At 40.9% G+C, this 18,902-nt stretch overlaps 1 protein-coding gene across 31 annotated transcripts in view; it reads left to right on the top strand.

Annotated features, from left to right (window-relative positions):
• The window catches only part of RIMS2 (regulating synaptic membrane exocytosis 2), a 609,863-nt gene extending 606,619 nt beyond the window's left edge, over positions 1-3,244 (top strand). For all 31 annotated transcript variants that reach the window (XM_070802800.1, XM_070802803.1, XM_070802799.1 and 28 more), the window contains one exon: positions 370-3,244. In XM_070802800.1, the coding sequence (XP_070658901.1) occupies positions 370-588 (219 nt within the window). In that variant the 3' untranslated portion in view covers positions 589-3,244. The remainder of the gene's footprint in view (positions 1-369) is intronic.
• Positions 3,245-18,902: the final 15,658 nt, after the last annotated feature.

Raw genomic sequence — 18,902 nt, 5'->3', positions numbered from 1 at the left:
TCAGTCGTATCCGACTCTTTGCGACCCCATGGACTGACTGTACAGTGTATGGAATTGTCCAGGCCAGAATACTGGAGTGGGTAGCCATTCCCTTCTCCAGGGTATCTTCCCAACTCAGGGATCAAATCCAGGTTCCCTGCATTACAGGCATATTCTTTACCAGCTGAGCCACCAGGAAGCCCAAGAATACTGGAGTGGGTAGCCTATCCCTTCTCCAGAGGATCTTCCCGACCCAGGAATTGAACCGGGGTCTTCTGCATTGCAGGTGGATTTTTTGCCAACTGAGCTTTCATTAATTGATTGTATTTTGGTTTACAAGCTCTTACATACATGATTGTACTGACATTGCTCTTTTAATTTTGCCAACAGATCATTGTCTGGGGAGACTATGGCCGCATGGATCACAAATCCTTTATGGGAGTGGCCCAGATACTTTTAGATGAACTGGAGCTATCCAACATGGTGATCGGCTGGTTCAAACTCTTCCCCCCTTCCTCCCTAGTAGATCCAACCTTGGCCCCTCTGACAAGAAGAGCTTCCCAATCATCTCTGGAAAGTTCAACTGGACCTTCTTACTCTCGTTCATAGCAGCTGTAAAACTGTTGTCATAGCAACCAGCGTTACAAAAAAAAAAAAAAAATCACAGGTCGCAAACCCTGGTAACACTGCATGCTTAATGTTGTGTCTTCTGAGCCTGTTCCTAGGGATACAAAGCGATCCTGTGTTCTCAGAGGAAGTTGCACACATTGTGCCCTAAAGGAGGCCCTCAGGTGAAGGAGCGGAGCTATGAAGAACTATCAGGTTTGGGGTTCAGTAACACTCGAGTTTTGGTCCAATCTGAAGCCATGGATTAATATCAAAGAATCAGTCAGTTTCATGCAACAAAAGCCCTTTTCAATGGCACCTTTATATTTTTATTGTTCCTTTTTCTTCATTTCTCTGACCCCCAAAATCCTGTGATGCCACAGAAATGGAGCTATCCAGCCATTAAGCCATGTTATAAGTGAAGGACTGACGTCCTGGGAAGCATCAGGTGAAAAGCAAGAGACCAAAGACGAGGTCTAGGGCAGAACGTCAGCCCTCCCCCGGACTAGACAGGAGCAGCCGGTCCAAAGTGACGACGTGAGCAGTGGCAGACCTCGGAGCTCCAGCAGGCATGTCATTCACTAATGCCAAGTTGTGTTGGACTCTGAAAAACAAAATTCTGTGGCTACACTGTACTGAATGAAATTAAACTTTTTTTTGCATGGACAGATTAGCTGAATATTTAAATTATTTTCTTGGGGCTGCAACTTGCAAAAAAAAAAATCAGCCATTTTTGACAATTTATATTATTTTTAAAAATAAATTTCACTAGTGCATGGTTTTAAAAAAGGGAGAGAATGCAGCAGGGTGATACAAAGACACACCATGTTTATTCTTTAATCACAGTCTGTGTTTTGGCAGACATTGCAGAAGAAAATACTTTCTAGAAAATACTTAAAATTCTCTTTATGTGACAAATAAGTATAATATATTCAATTTATTTCCATGGTAAATATACAAATCTTACAAAGTTCAACATGTGCAAATTGTTCACATCTTTCTTCCTTTCTCTCACTTTTCCTTTTCTCCCTCTTTTAATCTTTTTATTTTCTTTCTCCCTACCAGAGTGAACATTATGCTAAAAAACAAAATGACAAGTTTTTTGACCTGATACTCTCTTAATACCCCATGTTCAATTCAGAGCTGTAGATACATCTGAATTTCTCAAGGAGGGAAAAAACTATTTAAGAGCTTTCTTTATTTCAAGCATGTTGAAAAGGATTTTGCAACATGACTTGGGAGTACATTAAAGTAAGTCAGCATGTGTTTGATAAAGAAGATATTTGAACTTTTGCAATTTATTGTACAGTGCATGGTAATTTTATTTTCACCTTCCAAGTTCAGTTTACAGGAAAATCCTAAAATCATGTGGCCATTGTAATGTCTAATAAATTTGTTTTTAGCACCAGCATTATTCATACAGGGGTTAAAGTATTATTTCTAGAAGGTTTTAGATTTTGTTTTTAATTAATTAAAAGCAATTTCTTTAGCCAATTTCCATTTACTATGTGAATAGAAGCACTGCTAAAAATTTGGAGCCCTGAAAGACAGGGCAGTTTATTAATTCATTTTTCTGTAGTAAAACTCAATTTTTCACAAATTATATTTCTAAAGAAACACAGCAAACATAAATTTGCAACAGATAATTTTAAAGCTCCAATTTTTAGGTAATTCGAAGAAAGTCAATCTGCCTGTTAACAGTTCTTTGATGCCATCACCAAAAGTCTACACACAAATGCTCTAAAATCAAACCCCTGCTTTTGGTTTTACAGACAGTTATTACCATTGGGTGGTGCTGCAAGGTCAAATTTCTCTTAAGTTCCCCTATTTAGAGGAAAAGTCACCGAGTAATGTAATAAGCCACCCATAGTTTCTGTTTCTTTCTGTACACTTTGATAACATGTTCTTATAGATTGATTTTAACTTCTAGCAACAACTTTTGAAATCTACATACATACCATTTGTTTAAGTTAATGCCATGCACAAAAATTGCTCTTTTGTGTTCCTTTTAAATTCAATGCTGACCATTAAAAACTATCATGCTTGATATGGTGCAAAAGTTAAAAATGAGTATCACTAAAAATGCCTTCTCTTTATGTGGTGCAATATGAAATACACCGAGACTGTGTCTTGACATTCTGAGACCTACGATGGACCCAGGTAAAGTTGCGAAATAAATGAATAAAACTATTGAAATAATTTAGACACTTGTGTACCAGCAACAATTGATTTAATAGACCTATGGCGTCTATACTATCCCTTAGAATAAACGTTTAACATTTTCCTGATACGAAGATGCAGTCACATAATCTTTTGTGCATATTCCTATATAAATTATTTCTAATTTTAATAAGAAGGACATGACTGTATGGAATATTTGTACATACCTGTCATTATGCAGTATTTATTTTAAAGTTGGTGTTTGTTTTTTTTTTAATTTTCACATGTCTGCACCTCAACTTGTGACCTAGTCATGTAAATAGCACTATGCCAGTGACCATTGCTGCCCTGTACATAATATGTTTTAAAAGTAAAGGGAATTCCAGTTGGAAAAAACTAAAAAGGGCAGATTAGTCCTGTGATGAACACCAACTAATGTAAAACTCAAATTCATTCTGGTGATGGTATTTAACACTTTAAATAAAACATTTTCTTTACAGACGTTGTATGCATGGCCTTCTGACTTCTCTTCTCCCCACGCATCCCCAAACCTGCTGCAGCTCTTTTCCTGAACCCACACATCACTTAGAGACACTGAAATCATCTTCTGCCTCTCCGTAACAGAAGCAGACCGCTGGTCTTAGCATGTAGCCCTCAGCAGAGCACTTCTTTTAAAAGCCAAAGGATTTCAGCTCACGTCATTAAACTTGTTGCTTTTCAAAAGGTCATTCCACATTGAGGTGCTTTCTGATGAAGTGACTTGGCAACTCCCAAATTTAAATGAATGAGGTTTCTGAGTCAGTGTGGCCTCCACTGACAGCAGGGTCAGAATCATGTACAAGCTCTGCCATTCCCTGGGAGGAGATGACAAGGTGACAGTTGGCTCTATGCTGTGTTTCCACAGATGTGTCAGTCCAGCTTCGTGGGAGACCAGGGTGGGGTGCATCTTCAGTTGGGGAATTGTATGTGGTAACCTGACATATGGTGGTTTAGTCCCTAAGTCGTGTCCAACTTTTGTGACCCCATGGACTGTTACCCACCAGCCTCCTCTGTCCATGGGATTTCCCAGGCAAGAATACTGGAGTGGGTTGCCATTTCCTTCTCCAGGGGATCTTCCAGACCCCGAAATCAATCCAGGTCTCCTGCATTGCAGGTGGATTCTTTACCAACTGAGCTATGACTGACCTAACAACCAGTCCAGAGACTGGCTTCTGTCACATATGAATGGAAGAGGGTCTCTCCATACCTTCTAGGCCGATTCATCAAACTGCAAAATGAGTTTGATTAATTAGAATGGGCTTTCGTGGGGGCTCAGATGGTAAAGAATCTGCCTGCAATGCAGGAGACCTGGATTCAGTCTCTGAGTTGGGAAGATCCCTTGGAGAAGGAAATGGTAATCCACTCCAGTATTCTTTCCTGGAGAATCCCATGGATGTAGGAGCCTGGCGGGCTACAGTCCATGGGGTCTCAAAGAGTCAGCTATGACTGAGAGGCTCACGCTTTCACTTGATAAATAAGAAATCCAACTGCAATCCAAACTTAGTCCTCTCTCCATCCTCTGAACCAGCCATTTCTTCCATTTCCAAGGAACCCCAGTCCCCCATACCTAGCCCAAAGTATCTTTTCATTAATATATACTCTCTGCTCTAGTGAGCTATTTCTTTGCTATTCATACACTCCTATTCTAAAACTCTCCTTGCCTTTTTTATATGCCTTCTCCTGAAAAGCCCTTCTACTTTCTCAAAAGTGATCCATGTTAGTCCCTCCCTGCAATTCCCAGCTGAAGACTGAGTTTATAGCAGTTCCAAACTAAACCCTAAACACATGGATGCTCTTGGCACCAACACCTTCATTTTCCCAGCGACTCTAGACACCAAGGGTTCAAAAGCAGTGATAAAGTACTTCATGATCACCAGCGCAAGAGAACTGGCCAAGAAATCACCAAGCCGTCCGCCTGTGCCTTAACCTTTGACATAAAAACACATTCTCTGAATGTTTGTCTCCACTCACACAGTCTCTAACATCCATGCACGAATGAATAGAAGTTCACACATCCACCTTTGGTTTGTGAAATGTGTATTGAGAAGCAGTGTGTAAGAGGGAACAAAAACAATTTGTGACACTCAAATTCTTTGTATGATGTGACTTAAGTCACTGAGTCTCTCTGGCAATCGGTTCTTTATCTGGGAAAGGGGAGGGCGTGACAACTGACTCCCATATTTATGGGCTTCCCTGATGCCTCAGATGGTAAAGAATCCGCCTGCCACGTGGGAGACCTGGATTCAGTCCCTGGTCGGACACGACTGAGTGACTTTCACAAGGAGTTTGAGTTAGGCATTATTCCATCATTAAATCTACACTTTGACTATTTTATAAGCTCCTTCAAGAATGAGACCGTACCTATTTTCTCCCCTGTTTTATATACTCAATGCCAAAAACAATGCTGTACACAAAGGTGCTTCATAAATATCTGCCAAGTTAATGACTATTTAGTCCAGCTATTTTGAGACACAATTTTAGGCATTATAGTAAACAGAAAAAGCATGGCCCTGTCCTCATGAAACTTTCATTCTAATAAAGAAGACACACATTGGGTGAAAAATTACAAATAAGATACCTTTCCCAGGGCAAAAAAGCTATGGGAATATACAGCAGTGTTTTAACCAGTTGAGAGAGTCAAGGAAGGCTGCTGCTGCTGCTAAGTCGCCTCAGTCGTGTCCGACTCCGTGCGACCCCACAGACGGCAGCCCACCAGGCTCCCCCGTCCCTGGGATTCTCCAGGCAAGAACACTGGAGTGGGTTGCCATTTCCTTCTCCAATGCATGAAAGTGAAAAGTGAAAGTGAAGTCGCTCAGTCGTGTCCGACTCCTAGCAACCCCATGGACTGCAGCCCACCAGGCTCCTCCATCCATGGGATTTTCCAGGCAAGAGTACTGGAGTGGGGTGCCATTGCCTTCTCCACAAGGAAGGCTCCTGTCTATAAAAACGGACAGGAGTTAAACACAAGGTAATGGTGGCCCTGGGGAGTGGGAGTTAGATGAATATTCCAGACAGAGAACAGCGGCTAAGGAACTTGAGAGAAGGAACTGCAGCTCTACCATTTTCTTTACACAGTGTGGCTAAAGCAAAGGTGAGTTCATAAGACATGCATACGAGTGAACAGAAGAATAAATGAGTGAATGCAGATTCCTGCAGCCTAAGCTATTTCTGAACCACTGAGAGTTTTGTTGAGAAGAATAACCTAAATTTGATGTGAGAACTATTTGTAAATGACATCATCTATAAGGGCTAATCCTCTATTTGCATGCATGCATGCTTAGTCTTTTCCTTCTCCAAAAGGAAATGGCAACCCACTCCAGTATTCTTGCCTGGAGAATCCCAGAGATGGGGAAGCCTGGTGGGCTGCCGTCTAGGGGTTGCAAAGAGTCGGACACGACGGAAGCGACTTAGCAGCAGCAGCAGCATGCTTAGTCATGTCCGACTCTTTGCAATCCCATGGACTGTAGCCTGCCAGATTCCTCTGTCCATGGAATTTTCCAGGCAAGAATACTGGAGTGGGTTGCCATTTCCTACCCAGGAATCCTCTATTTAATTGTGTTTAAAATAATTCTCAGAATGCACGGTCCTAATTCCATTCAGTTGTTAAACTTTGAATATAGGAACCATAGCCTATAGTTCTGTACCCAGCATAGGACCTAGCTCAGCACTAAGCGATTACAGGTCTCAGATACTCAGACGTAACAGTGAATATCCCTTTCCGATACTCTTGGAAAGACTGCTGTTATCAATATGAATAATTCCTGAGTCCTTAAATTTCTGTTAATAGTTTGCATATGGTTGAATCAGAAAGACTAAACCTGTCATGTTCTTAACGCCTGAGCACCAGCTCCCTGTAATTGTGCTTTTGAGTAGGGTGTCATTTTGTTCAGTATGCCTCCTTTTCTGATCCATCCACAGAGTTCCCAAGAGATCTGCCATTTCCTAACTAATCCCATTCTCCTGGTTTCAACTGATGGTGGTATAGAGGGTGCAGACTCCTAAAAGGGGTCAGTATATACCCTTGCCTGTGAAGATTTGTTACTTTTGTCTTGTTTTGCCTTGACACCAAAGAGGCAGCTCATCTCCCGTGACAGAGATTTCATGGAAAAAAAGACCAAGAGCTATCAGTGGCTATGTTTTCTGTTATATGATGGAAATTGCATTGATAGAAAAAGTCAGCAAAGCTAAGTGGAGGTATGAATTGAAGAGAGTCCTGCAGGTTCCATGTTCCTGGTTCCATTATGGTTGAAGACTGGCTGCATCTTTGCTCTTCCAAGAAAGCCCATCCATTCTAGCTGTTGATTAGTTGGGTGTCTGCTATTCGAAGTCATTAGTCCTAATTAATACATTTGGCCAAGGACAAGGCTGATGGAATCATAGAATCTTGAAGGAGTCTTTGAGAACAATCTAAGAGGTGGCCATCCAACCTCTGCTTGGCAAGTGCCTGGAGACAGAAACTCGGCAAAGCAACCCATTCCATAGTCTCTGACAGTTAGACTCTCCCTCCTAAATACCTAGCCTAAATCTCCCATTTGGAATTTTATACTTCCTGGGCTCACTGTTAGCAAGTTCGAGCTCCTACTGTTCATCACACGACAGGCCAATAAATAGACAAGTTGTTGGGGCAAGGATTAGCAACTTTATTCAAAAACCAGTAGACTGAGAAGGTGGTGAACTTGTTTTCTGAAGAACTATCTTCCTGAGTTAGAACTCAGGTTTCTTTTATAGTAAAAGGGGAGAGAGTAAAGTCAAACACTTCCTAGTTCCCATCAACCTTCAAAGGGGATGTGTCGATTTCTTCCTGCATGCAGTTGTCCACAGGTGGGAGGATGTTTCCTGAGAGTTAAACAAAGGTTCTTTAGCTTAACGTTCATTACCTGAGAGGCAAGGTTCCTAGAGTTGGGCCATTAGTGAAGTGAAGTCGCTCAGTCGTGTCCGACTCTGCGACCCCATGGACTGTAGCCTATCAGGCTCCTCTGTCCATGGGATTTTCCAGGCAAGAGTGCTGGAGTGGATTGCCATTTCCTTCTCCAGGGGATCTTCCCAACCCAGGAATCGATCCCGGGTCTGCCACTTTGCAGGCAGATGCTTTACTGTCTGAGCCACCAGGGAAGCCTTATATAATTCCTATACCTTAATCCAAATCAGGGGAGAATTGCCTTAAAAAGGCCTTCAACTAATTAAAAGATACTGATTTTTAAAACTGATGACTTAAAACTGCCACACAAAAATAGTCCACAAAACATTCTCCTTTTTCTGACAGTTTTACAATCCATTGTTGTCATTAACCAGTCCTTTACTATGAAACTTAAATGACCAATTGAGACCAACAGTTCTGAGACTGTTCTTCCAGCACTGATTAAGCCTGGGGTGGCAGGTATAGTATTTATTTAGCCTTCTGAACTTTCCGGGCAGACTTGGTGCCCTTGCCAGCTCTACCTATACTCCTGTCCACTGCTTAAATGACACCCACAGCCACCATCTTCCTCGTGTCACCACCACCAAAGTCGTCCAAGAAGAGGGTAGTCAGAGAAGTTCTCAGCACACATGGGCTTGCTGGGAACCATATCAACGATGGCAGCATCACCAGATTTCAAGAATTTGGTGCCGTCTTCCAGCTTTTTCCCAGGATGATGATCAATCTTCTACTTCAGCCGAGCAAACTTGCAGCTGATTCCCCACTTTACCTGGGGCTCTGGGTGTGGGGAAATAGCCCAAGTCCAAGGGAGGCCCTGGACCTCTTCATTCATTCATCAAGTGTTCCTCTCTTTCTAGGAGGTGAGAGGCTCTGTCTTTTACTGTCTTTCTTATGTTTCAGCCTAGGGCAATTTGTTTGCTAATGTTCTTCCTCCTTAGAGTAAGCACATTGCTCCTTCCCCAATCATGGCTTACCTCTCTTCAGGTTACTCTCCTTCAGGAAATTCCAATGTCACTGCCAAAAATAAGTGTTTTGTTTGCATCATCTTTCTTCCGTTGTTGTTTGCTATTGAACACTAAAGGCAACATCTCCCAATTAAGAATTGTTCATTCCAAATGTATCATCTAATGTTTGCAGCATTCTCCTGATATTTGGGACATTTCCCCGAGTGAAAAAAAAAAGTCAAATTTATCATTATAATATTTTCAGGGGCTTCAGGATCCACATTAGTATGATGTCTGTAGGCCTGATACATCCTTTACAAAAATTCAGAGAAGTCTTCATTTGTTTGGCTAAATTTCTTGACTTCTGTTTAATCTCTTTTGCTTTCCTTCCCCTGCCTTGCAAAGATGTACTAATAAGTAGTACTCCAGGAGGGCACTACTGATGGTGCAGATGCTGAAGAATCTGCCTGCAATGCAGGACACCCAGGTTTGATCCCTGGGTCAGGAAAATCCCCTGGAGAAGGGAGTGGCAACCTACTCCAGTACTCTTGCCTGGAGAACCCCAACGACAGAGGATCCAGGCAGACTACAGTCCATGGGGTCGCAAAGAATCTGACACGACTGAACGACTAACACTTTCACTTTTTAAGGGCATTCTTTCCTCACTGAGGTCCCAATTTCTTCCAGATGTGAGTACTGCCCAATGGGCTTCAGGTGTAAAAAGATCCTCTCTCTAAAGGAAGGTTGTGATCTTTCCAGTTAAAGAAGTCTGAAAAAGCTAGCTGTCTGGTCATTTGCATTTAGCCCCCTTTGAGACAACAGCAGTGAAAGTTGCCCTGCTCTGGAAGTGGCTCCTGACTCAAATTGAGTGCCGTGTCCTGTCCTAGATGGTATCGCCATACCAGAATAAGTCCCTGCACCCCAGAAACTAACCCAGGATTTTCTAATTGGTCCCCAGAAGGAGGGGAAGTCCTGAGTTCCAGTGTCAGCATTTGGGCCTAGAAAAGAATGAAAAATGGGAGAAGGGATGTATAGATTGGCCTAACAGCCAGAGCAGCTGGGCAGGGTAACTCAGCCGGAGTTGAGGTCTGAAGAAGCATATCTTCACTTCAATCCCTCCCTTTTCTTATTTTCCCTGAAGTACTTATTTTCCCACAAGTGCTTGCACACGAAGGATTTTATCATTCTTCCCTACTTCTTCACAAAATAGCTACAGAGTCATCAAAAGCCACTATAAAGCCATAAAGAGTAACTGATCATCTCTAACCATTAGCAGAATGCTTTTTTCATCCCAACCAAGATTACAGTACAATTGAAAAGAAATTTGGTTACTGTTGTGATGTACAAAATCCAACAGAATTACTAATCAAAAAATGGGCCAAAGAACTAAATAGACATTTCTCCAAAGAAGAAATACAGATGGCTAACAAACACATGAAAAGATGCTCAACATCACTCATTATCAGAGAAATGCAAATCAAAACCACAATGAGGTACCATTTCACGTCAGTCAGAATGGCTGCTATCCAAAACTCTACAAGCAATAAATGCTGGAGAGGGTGTGGAGAAAAGGGAACCCTCTTACACTGTTGGTGGGAATGCAAACTAGTACAGCCACTATGGAGAACAGTGTGGAGATTCCTTAAAAAACTGGAAATAGAACTGCCTTATGACCCAGCAATCCCACTGCTGGGCATACACACCGGGGAAACCAGAATTGAAAGAGACACGTGTACCCCAATGCTCATCGCAGCACTGTTTACAATAGCCAGGACATGGAAGCAACCTAGATGTCCATCATCAGATGAATGGATAAGAAAGCTATGGTACATATACACAATGGAGTATTACTCAGCCGTTAAAAAGAATACATTTGAATCAGTTCTAATGAGGTGGATGAAACTGGAGCCTACTACACAGAGTGAAGTAAGCCAGAAAGAAAAACACCAATACAGTATACTAATGCATATGTATGGAATTTAGAAAGATGGTAACAATAACCCTGTATGCTAGACAGCAAAAGAGACACAGATGTATAGAACAGTCTTTTGGACTCTGTGGGAGAGGGAGAGGGTGGGATGATTTGGGAGAATGGCATTAAAACATGTATAATATAAGAAACGAATCGCCAGTCCAGGTTTGATGCAGGATACAGGATGCTTGGGGCTGGTGCACTGGGATGACCCAGAGGGAGGATACGGGGAGGGTTGAGGGAGGGGGGTTCAGGATGGGGAACACGTGTTCACCCATGGTGGATTCATGTTGATGTATGGCAAAACCAATACAATATTGTAAAGTTATTAGCCTCCAATTAAAATAAATAAATTTAAATTAAAAAAATAAAATAAAATTATGAATTATACCATTTACCAGGATACACCAGAATTTTAGGAGTTATAATTTCTAGAATGTGTCCATTAATAATATTTACCCATATGATACAATCTAAGAAGTTTTATCACTACTTACTTGACAATGCTTCCCACTCAATTTAACATACTAAAAAAGCCTAAGTAATGTTCCTCTCGAGAGAAAGGAAATAATTTGAGATGTTCCAAGGGCCCTTTGGAAAACCTCAAAGTTAGCTACAGGTCAAATAAACTTTATTTATAATTTAATTTTGGGGAAGTTTGTCAAAATATCAAAAGTTTTAACCAATGATAATAAAAGATCTCAATGACAAATGCAGATAAGTTAAACAATGAAACTCACAATTACCAAAAGCAGTTCAGTATTTTAAGATGACTTTGTCCTCTTAGAGAATCAGATTCAGGAGGAGCTTTAATCAAAATGGTAGAGAAGGACACGGAAGCTACCTCCCTCCTACAAATACATCAGAAATAATCTACAAATGGAACAGTTCTCCCAGAGCACCTACAGAACACTAGCAGAAGACCTCAAATACCTGAAAGGACAAGAAAGTTCCCACAGAACTGGGTAGGACAAAAGGGGAAAAAAAAGAGGAAGTGAGATAGGACCTGTGCCCCTGGGAGGGAGCTGAAAAAGCGGAAATGTCCCTGCCCCCCGGGAAGCCCCTTCACTGGCAGGGAGAGCAGTCGGGACAGAGAAGGGGGCTTCAGAGGCTCAGAGGAGAGTGCAGTGATTGGTTTGTGGCAGGCAGAACAGAGGGTGACCTGCATAGACGGCCAGTCACGCCACTGCCCTTGGCATCCCAGCCTGAGATACATGTTTGCTGGGGTGAGCGGAGGCTGAACTGGTGGTTTACAGGACAGACCTGTGGGGAGGACTGGGGTGGGTGGCACAGAGACAGCCTGAAGGAGCTGGAGCATGGTGCGGTCACAACCGGGAGTGTTCGTGGAAGAAGCCAGGGCCACGATAAAAGCAAAGCACCATTGTTAAGTGGCAAGTGAAGGGAGGGGCAGGAGCCCCCCAGCAGCCTCTTTCTCTACCTGCCAGCCTCCACGGCCTCCAGGAGGATGCACCCCAGCCACGGCCTGCGCCAGTGCCCCTGCCCCAGCCACCACCCGGGCGGCCCCAGATGCTAGCAGGCTGTCCATGCACAGAGGTGGGGCTGCAATCACACCTGAGCCCCAAGGCCAGGTGACTTAGGAAGTAGGGCTGAAATCTCTCCTCACGACTGCATGAGCCGTTATCTCACGCTTTTGCCACCGGCTTTGTAAATTCAGTGTCTGCAGGACATCCGAATGGACAATAGGCGCTTCCACAGCTGATATGAATCTGGCTGCTGTGGGCCACATCGGGGCAGGGCCAGGCTTGGGTTAAACTGCCTCCATAGCTCCCACAGAAGGTCAAAGTGCATGACTACTGTGGTCCTGAAACTGGACTTCAGTGCGTCTGTGCTGGTGGCCTCATGAAAACAATGCCTGACGGACACCAGGGCCAATGCCGGCATTCCTAAGGCGGAGGCAGGGCTGCAGGCAGTGCATCTTTGTGAGCCCATACAGTGATGAAAGGTGACAACGGAGCACACCCACTGCTGAGCAGCTGCAAAGGCCCACTCAGGCACTTCCTTCTCAGTGGGAGCACACCACTCCTACCTGCCTATCACTATAGAGCCCAGAAACACAACTCAAAAATGAATCTCAAGAGACTACTTACTGCAAGCAACTGTATGTCAATAAAGTGGACAATCTTGAGGAAAGGGACAAATTCTTAGAAAGTTACAATCTCCCAAGGCTGAACCAAAAAGAAATAGAAAATAGGAACAGATCAAGCACAAGTACTGAAATTGAAACTGTGATTTTAAAACTCCCAACAAACAAAAGTCCAGGACCAGAAGACTTAACAGGCAAATTCTATCAAACATTTGGAGAAGAGTTAACAACCAAACTTTTCAAACTATTTCATAAATTTGCAGAGGAAGGAACACTCCCAAACTCATTCTATGAAGCCACCATCACTCTGATACCAAAATCAGGAAAAAAAAAAAAAAAACACACAAAAAAGAAAATTACAGCCCAATATCACTGATGAACATAGATGCAAAAAATCCTCAACACAATATAGCAAACCAAATTCAATATTCCATTAAAAGGATCATACACCATGATCAAGTGGACTTTATCCCAAGGATGCAAGGATTTTTCAGTATCTACAAATCAATCAGTATAGCACACCATATTGACGAATTGAAGAATAAACCCAAATGGTTATCTCAATAGATGCAGAAAAAACTTTTGACAAAATCCAAAACCCATTTATGATTAAAAAAAAAAACTCTCCAGAAAGCAAGTATAGAGGTAACATCAGTTCAGTGCAGTTCAGTCACTCAGTCGTGTCTGACTCTTTGCGACCCCATGAATTGCAGCACGCCAGGCCTCCCTGTCCATCACCAACTCCCGGAGTTCACCCAGACTCACGTCCATCGAGTCAGTGATGACATCCAGCCATCTCATCCTCTGTTGTCCCCTTCTCCTCCTGCCCCCAATCCCTCCCAGCATCAGAGTCTTCTCCAATGAGTCAACTCCTCGAATGAGGTGGCCAAAGTACTGGAGTTTCAGCTTTAGCATCATTCCTTCCAAAGAAATCCGAGAGCTGATCTCCTTCAGAATAGACTGGTTGGATCTCCTTGCAGTCCAAGGGACTCTCAAGAGTCTTCTCCAACACCACAGTTCAAAGGCATCAATTCTTTGGCGCTCAGCCTTCTTCACAGTCCAACTCTCACATCCATACATGACCACAGGAAAAATCACAGCCTTGACTAGACGAACCTTTGTTGGCAAAGTAATCTCTCTGCTTTTCAATATGCTGTCTAGGTTGGTCATAACTTTCCTTCCAAGGAGTAAGCGTCTTTTAATTTCATGGCTGCAGTCACCATCTGCAGTGATTTTGGAGCCCAGGAAAATAAAGTCTGACACTGTTTCCACTGTTTCCCCATCTATTTCCCATGAAGTGGTGGGACCGGATGCCATGATCTTCGTTTTCTGAATGTTGAGTTTTAAGCCAACTTTTTCACTCTTCTCTTTCACTTTCATCAAGAGGCTTTTGAGTTCCTCTTCACTTTCTGCCATAAGGGTGGTGTAATCTGCATATCTGAGGTTATTGATATTTCTCCCAGCAATCTTGATTCCAGCTTGTGTTTCTTCCAGTCCAGCGTTTCTCATGATGTACTCTGCATATAAGTTAAATAAACAGGGTGACAATATACAGCCTTGACGTACTCCTTTTCCTATTTGGAACCAGTCTGTTGTTCCATGTCCAGTTCTAACTGTTGCTTCCTGACCTGCATACAAATTTCTCAAGAGGCAGATCAGGTGGTCTGGTATTCCCATCTCTTTCAGAATTTTCCACAGTTTATTGTGATCCACACAGTCAAAGGCTTTGGCATAGTCAATAAAGCAGAAATAGATGTTTTTCTGGAACTCTCTTGCTTTTTCCATACTTCAATATAATAAAGGCCATATATAGCAAACTCACAGCAAACATCATACTCAACAGTGAAAAACTAAAAGCATTTCCTCTAAAATCAGGAATAAGGACTTTCCAGGTGGTCCAGTGGTTAAGACTCCATGCTTCCAATGCAAAGGGCATGGGTTTGATCTTTGGTCAGGAAGTTCCACAAGCCATGTGGGGAGGCCAAAAAATAAATAAAATCAGAAAAGGGACAAAAGTGCCCACTCTTGCCATTTTGATTCAACATAGTCCTAGCCACAGCAATCAGAAAAGAAAAAGAAATAAAAGAAATCCAAATTGGAAAAGAAGTAAAACTGTCACTGTAGATGATATGAATATATACTCAGACAATCCTAATGAAGGTACCAGAAAACTACTAGATCTCATCAATGCATTTGGTAAAGTTGCAGGATGCAAAATTAATATACAGAAATTTGTTGCATTTCTATATGCTAATAATGAAAGAAAGAGAAATTAAGGGAACAATCTCACTTACTATTGCATTAAAAATAATAAAATACCTAGGAATAAACCTACCTAGATAGGCAAAAGACCCATACTCCAAAAACTATAAGATGCTGATGAAAAAATTGCAGAACACACAAATAAATGGAAAGAAAGATATATCAAGTTCTTAGATTGGAAGAATTAATATTGTCAAAATGACTATACTACCCAAGGCAATCTACAGATTCAATGCAATCCCTACCAAATTACCAATAGCATTTTTCACAGAACTAGAACAAAAAGAACTTAAGTTTTTTTAAAAATGTATATATATTTTTTAAAACCTTAAAATTTGTATGGAAACACAAAAGACCCCTAATAAACAAAGCAATCTTGAGGAAGAAAAATGAAGCAGGAGGAATCAGATTCCCTAATTTCAGAATATACTAAAAGCTTCAGCCATCAAAACAGTATGGTACTGGCACAGAGACAGAAATCTAGATCAATGGAACAGGGTAGAAAGTCCTGAGATAAACCCATACACCTATAATCAATTAATCTATGACAAAAGAGGCAAGAATACACAATGGAGAAAAGACAGTCTCTTCAATAAGTAATACTGAGAAAACTTAACAGCTACACAAAAAAGAATTAAATTAGAACTTTCTCTAATACCATAAACAAAAATAAACTCAAAATGGATTAAAAAAAGACTGGATACTATAAAACTCTTAAGAAGAAAACATAAGCAGAACACCCTTTGACATAAATCGGAGCAATATTTCTTTGGACCTAGTTCCTAAAGTAAATAAACACAAAAATAAACAAACAGGACCTAATTAAACTTTTTGCACAAAAGAAACCATGAAAGAGGAAAAGATAACTCATAGTGGGATAAAATGTTTTCAAATGGTGCAAACAAGGAATTAATATCCAAAATATACAAACAGCTCATGCAACTCAGTGCCAAAAAAAAAGAGAAAGAAACCAAAAAAACCCAACTAAAAAAAAATGGGCAGAAAATCTAAAGACATTTCTCCAAAGACACAAACAGATGGTCAAAAGCACATTAAAAAAATGATCAACATTGTCAAGTATTAGAGAAATGCAAACCCAAACTACAATGAGGCATCACCTCACACAAGTCAGAATGGCCATCATCAAAAAGTCTACAAACAATAAATGCTGGAGACGGTGTGGACAGAAGGGAACCCTCCTACACTGTTGGTGGGAATGTAAATTGGAGCAGCCACTAAGGAGAACAGTATGAAGTTTCCTTTAAAAACTAAAAATAGAGCTACCATATGATCCAGCAATCGTACTCCTGAGCACATATCCAGAAAAAAAATCATAATTCAAAGTGAATACATGCACCCCGGTGTTCACTGAAGCACTATTTACGATAGCCAGGACACAGAAGCAACCTCAGTGTCCATCGGCAGAGGAGTGGATAGAGACAATATGGTACACACATACAATGAAATACCACTCAGACATAAAAAATGAAATAATGCCATTTCAGCAACATGCACCTAGAGATTATCATACGAAATCCAACAGAGAAAGACAAATATCATATACACCACTTACATGTGGAATCTTAAAAATGATACAAATGAACTTATTTATAAAACAGAAACTGACTCAGACTTTAAATACAAACTTTGGTTACCAAAGGGGAAAGGTGGGGGGAAAGGGATAAATTAGGAGTTTGGGATTAACATATTCACACTACTGTATATAAAATAGATAATCAACAAGGACTTATTGCATACCACAAGGAACTCTACTCAATACTCTGTAGTAACCTAAATGGGACAAGAATCTGAAAAAGAAGAGATACATGTATAACTGAATCACTTTGCTGTACATCTGAAACACAACATTGTAAATCAACTCCATTCCAATATAAAACTAAAAAAAAAAAAAAAAAACCTTTTAAGCTAACTGCAATTACTGCCAAGGCAGTGAAAACTGAGCAATCAACCGAGCAAAAACACCCCAACCATACAAAGAGTAGAGTCCAAATTGCTGCAATGAAGAACAAAAAAATTCACCTATTCATAGATGAATAGATCAGAAGTTTTAATAGAGGTATACTTTATACTTCTCCACCTTCTTTTCCAAATCTACATATTTTGACTCTTGAAAAAAATGTCACTGTAGATTTTTATTGATGCAGATCATTTATTCCAAGCCCTTAAGATTGTCTCCCAGAAAGTACCAAAATTTGAGCATTTGGAAAGTATGATATAAACTAGTAGTAAATATAAAAACATGAGTTGATTGCTCTAAGCATTCTGATACAAAATGAGTTTATAAACTGCATTAGGTTCTTCCCCATATTTTTCTTTTATGCATATGTGTACTTGACAGGGGTTTCCCAGGTACCTCAGCAGTATAAAATCCACCTGCAATGCAGGAGATACAGGCTCGATCCCTAAGGCAAGAAGACCGCCTGGAGAAGGAAATGGCAACCCACTCCAATATTCTTGTCAGGAGAATTCCCACGGACAGAGAAGCCTGGAAGGCCACAGTCCATGAGGTCACAGAAGTGTTGGACATGACTGGGCGACTGAGCACATGTACTTGACAGAGTCGATGAAACATGTCTTTTCCTAGCAGCAAGGGAGTTTGGAATGAGTTTATGGACTCCTCTTTGGGCATGCTCATCGGTTAATGAGCATCTTTCTCTAAAGATGTTGGCTGCAGAGAGAATTAATGAGAGGAAGAAAGATGAGCAGACAGACAGATCTATAACCTTTCATTTTACAGATGACAAAATAAAGATAAGGACTCCAATTGAAATACAGGTTTTCTGCTATGTTAATGCACTAGAATCATTGATATTATGATTACCCTTTTTGTTAGCTGTGTATTGGAGAGTTCTCATAATATTTTTGTATGAACATGAAAGCAAACAGATCTGGACTTCATGAAAGGGCTAGTGTTGACTATTTTCATTTTAAACATATTTACATAGAAAAAATGTATTTATGTATCCTCTAGATGTGAAGAGAAACCTAAAATGAGGCGATCAGAAACACAATCTCTTGGGTCAATGCTGCTAAGTCACTTCAGTCGTATCCGACTCTATGCGACCCCATAGACGGCAGCCACCAGGCTCCCCCATCCCTGGGATTCTCCAGGCAAGAACACCGGAGTGGGTTGCCATTTCCTTCTCCAAGGCATGAAAGTGAAAAGTGAAAGTGAAGTTGCTCAGTCGTGTCCGACTCTTAGCGACCCTATGGACTGTAGCTGACCAGGCTCCTCCATCCATGGGATTTTCCAGGCAAAGTACTGGAGTGGGGTGCCATTGCCTTCTCCATCTTGGGTCAATACCAGTATACAAAATGCACCACAGGAGACTAGGATTCTGATGATGCTTTAATCAAATTGCTGGGGTGGAGATCAAAGGGGAAATACTAAATATATTTTCATAATGAAGAACATACAGAGATTATGTCAATATTTTAAAGAATTTCCCATTAGCTAGGGAAAATCTTTTTCCCATTTCTACTGGGAAAAAAAATTGGAGTTCAAGCCAAGTTTGGATTGTAAAATGTGAGATATAAGATTGATATACATTAATAGCATTTTTAAAATTTACACAACTTTATACCAAATAGAAGATAATATTGTATACCATATAAACATTATATATCATATAAATATTGTATATCATATAAATATATATTCATGTCTTATTTTTATATCTTTTTGTTTGCCATTAACATATGTTGTTATTTTCATAAAACATAAACATTTTAATAGCTATTTTGTTATATAAAGGGGCAAAGTCATCTTAAAAGAAGTTCATTTATGATTTGACATTGAATGTCAAAGGAAATGCAAGGCATGATACCCTGATGCTGAGATGTTTATTAATCTATATTTGAAGATGAACTAGTTTTGTGTTTGCATTTTATAAACTA

Source organism: Bos indicus, chromosome 14 (assembly GCF_029378745.1).
Source record: "Bos indicus isolate NIAB-ARS_2022 breed Sahiwal x Tharparkar chromosome 14, NIAB-ARS_B.indTharparkar_mat_pri_1.0, whole genome shotgun sequence".
In the NCBI taxonomy this organism is placed as follows: domain Eukaryota; kingdom Metazoa; phylum Chordata; class Mammalia; order Artiodactyla; family Bovidae; genus Bos; species Bos indicus.
This window is presented reverse-complemented; position numbering and strand designations above follow the sequence as displayed.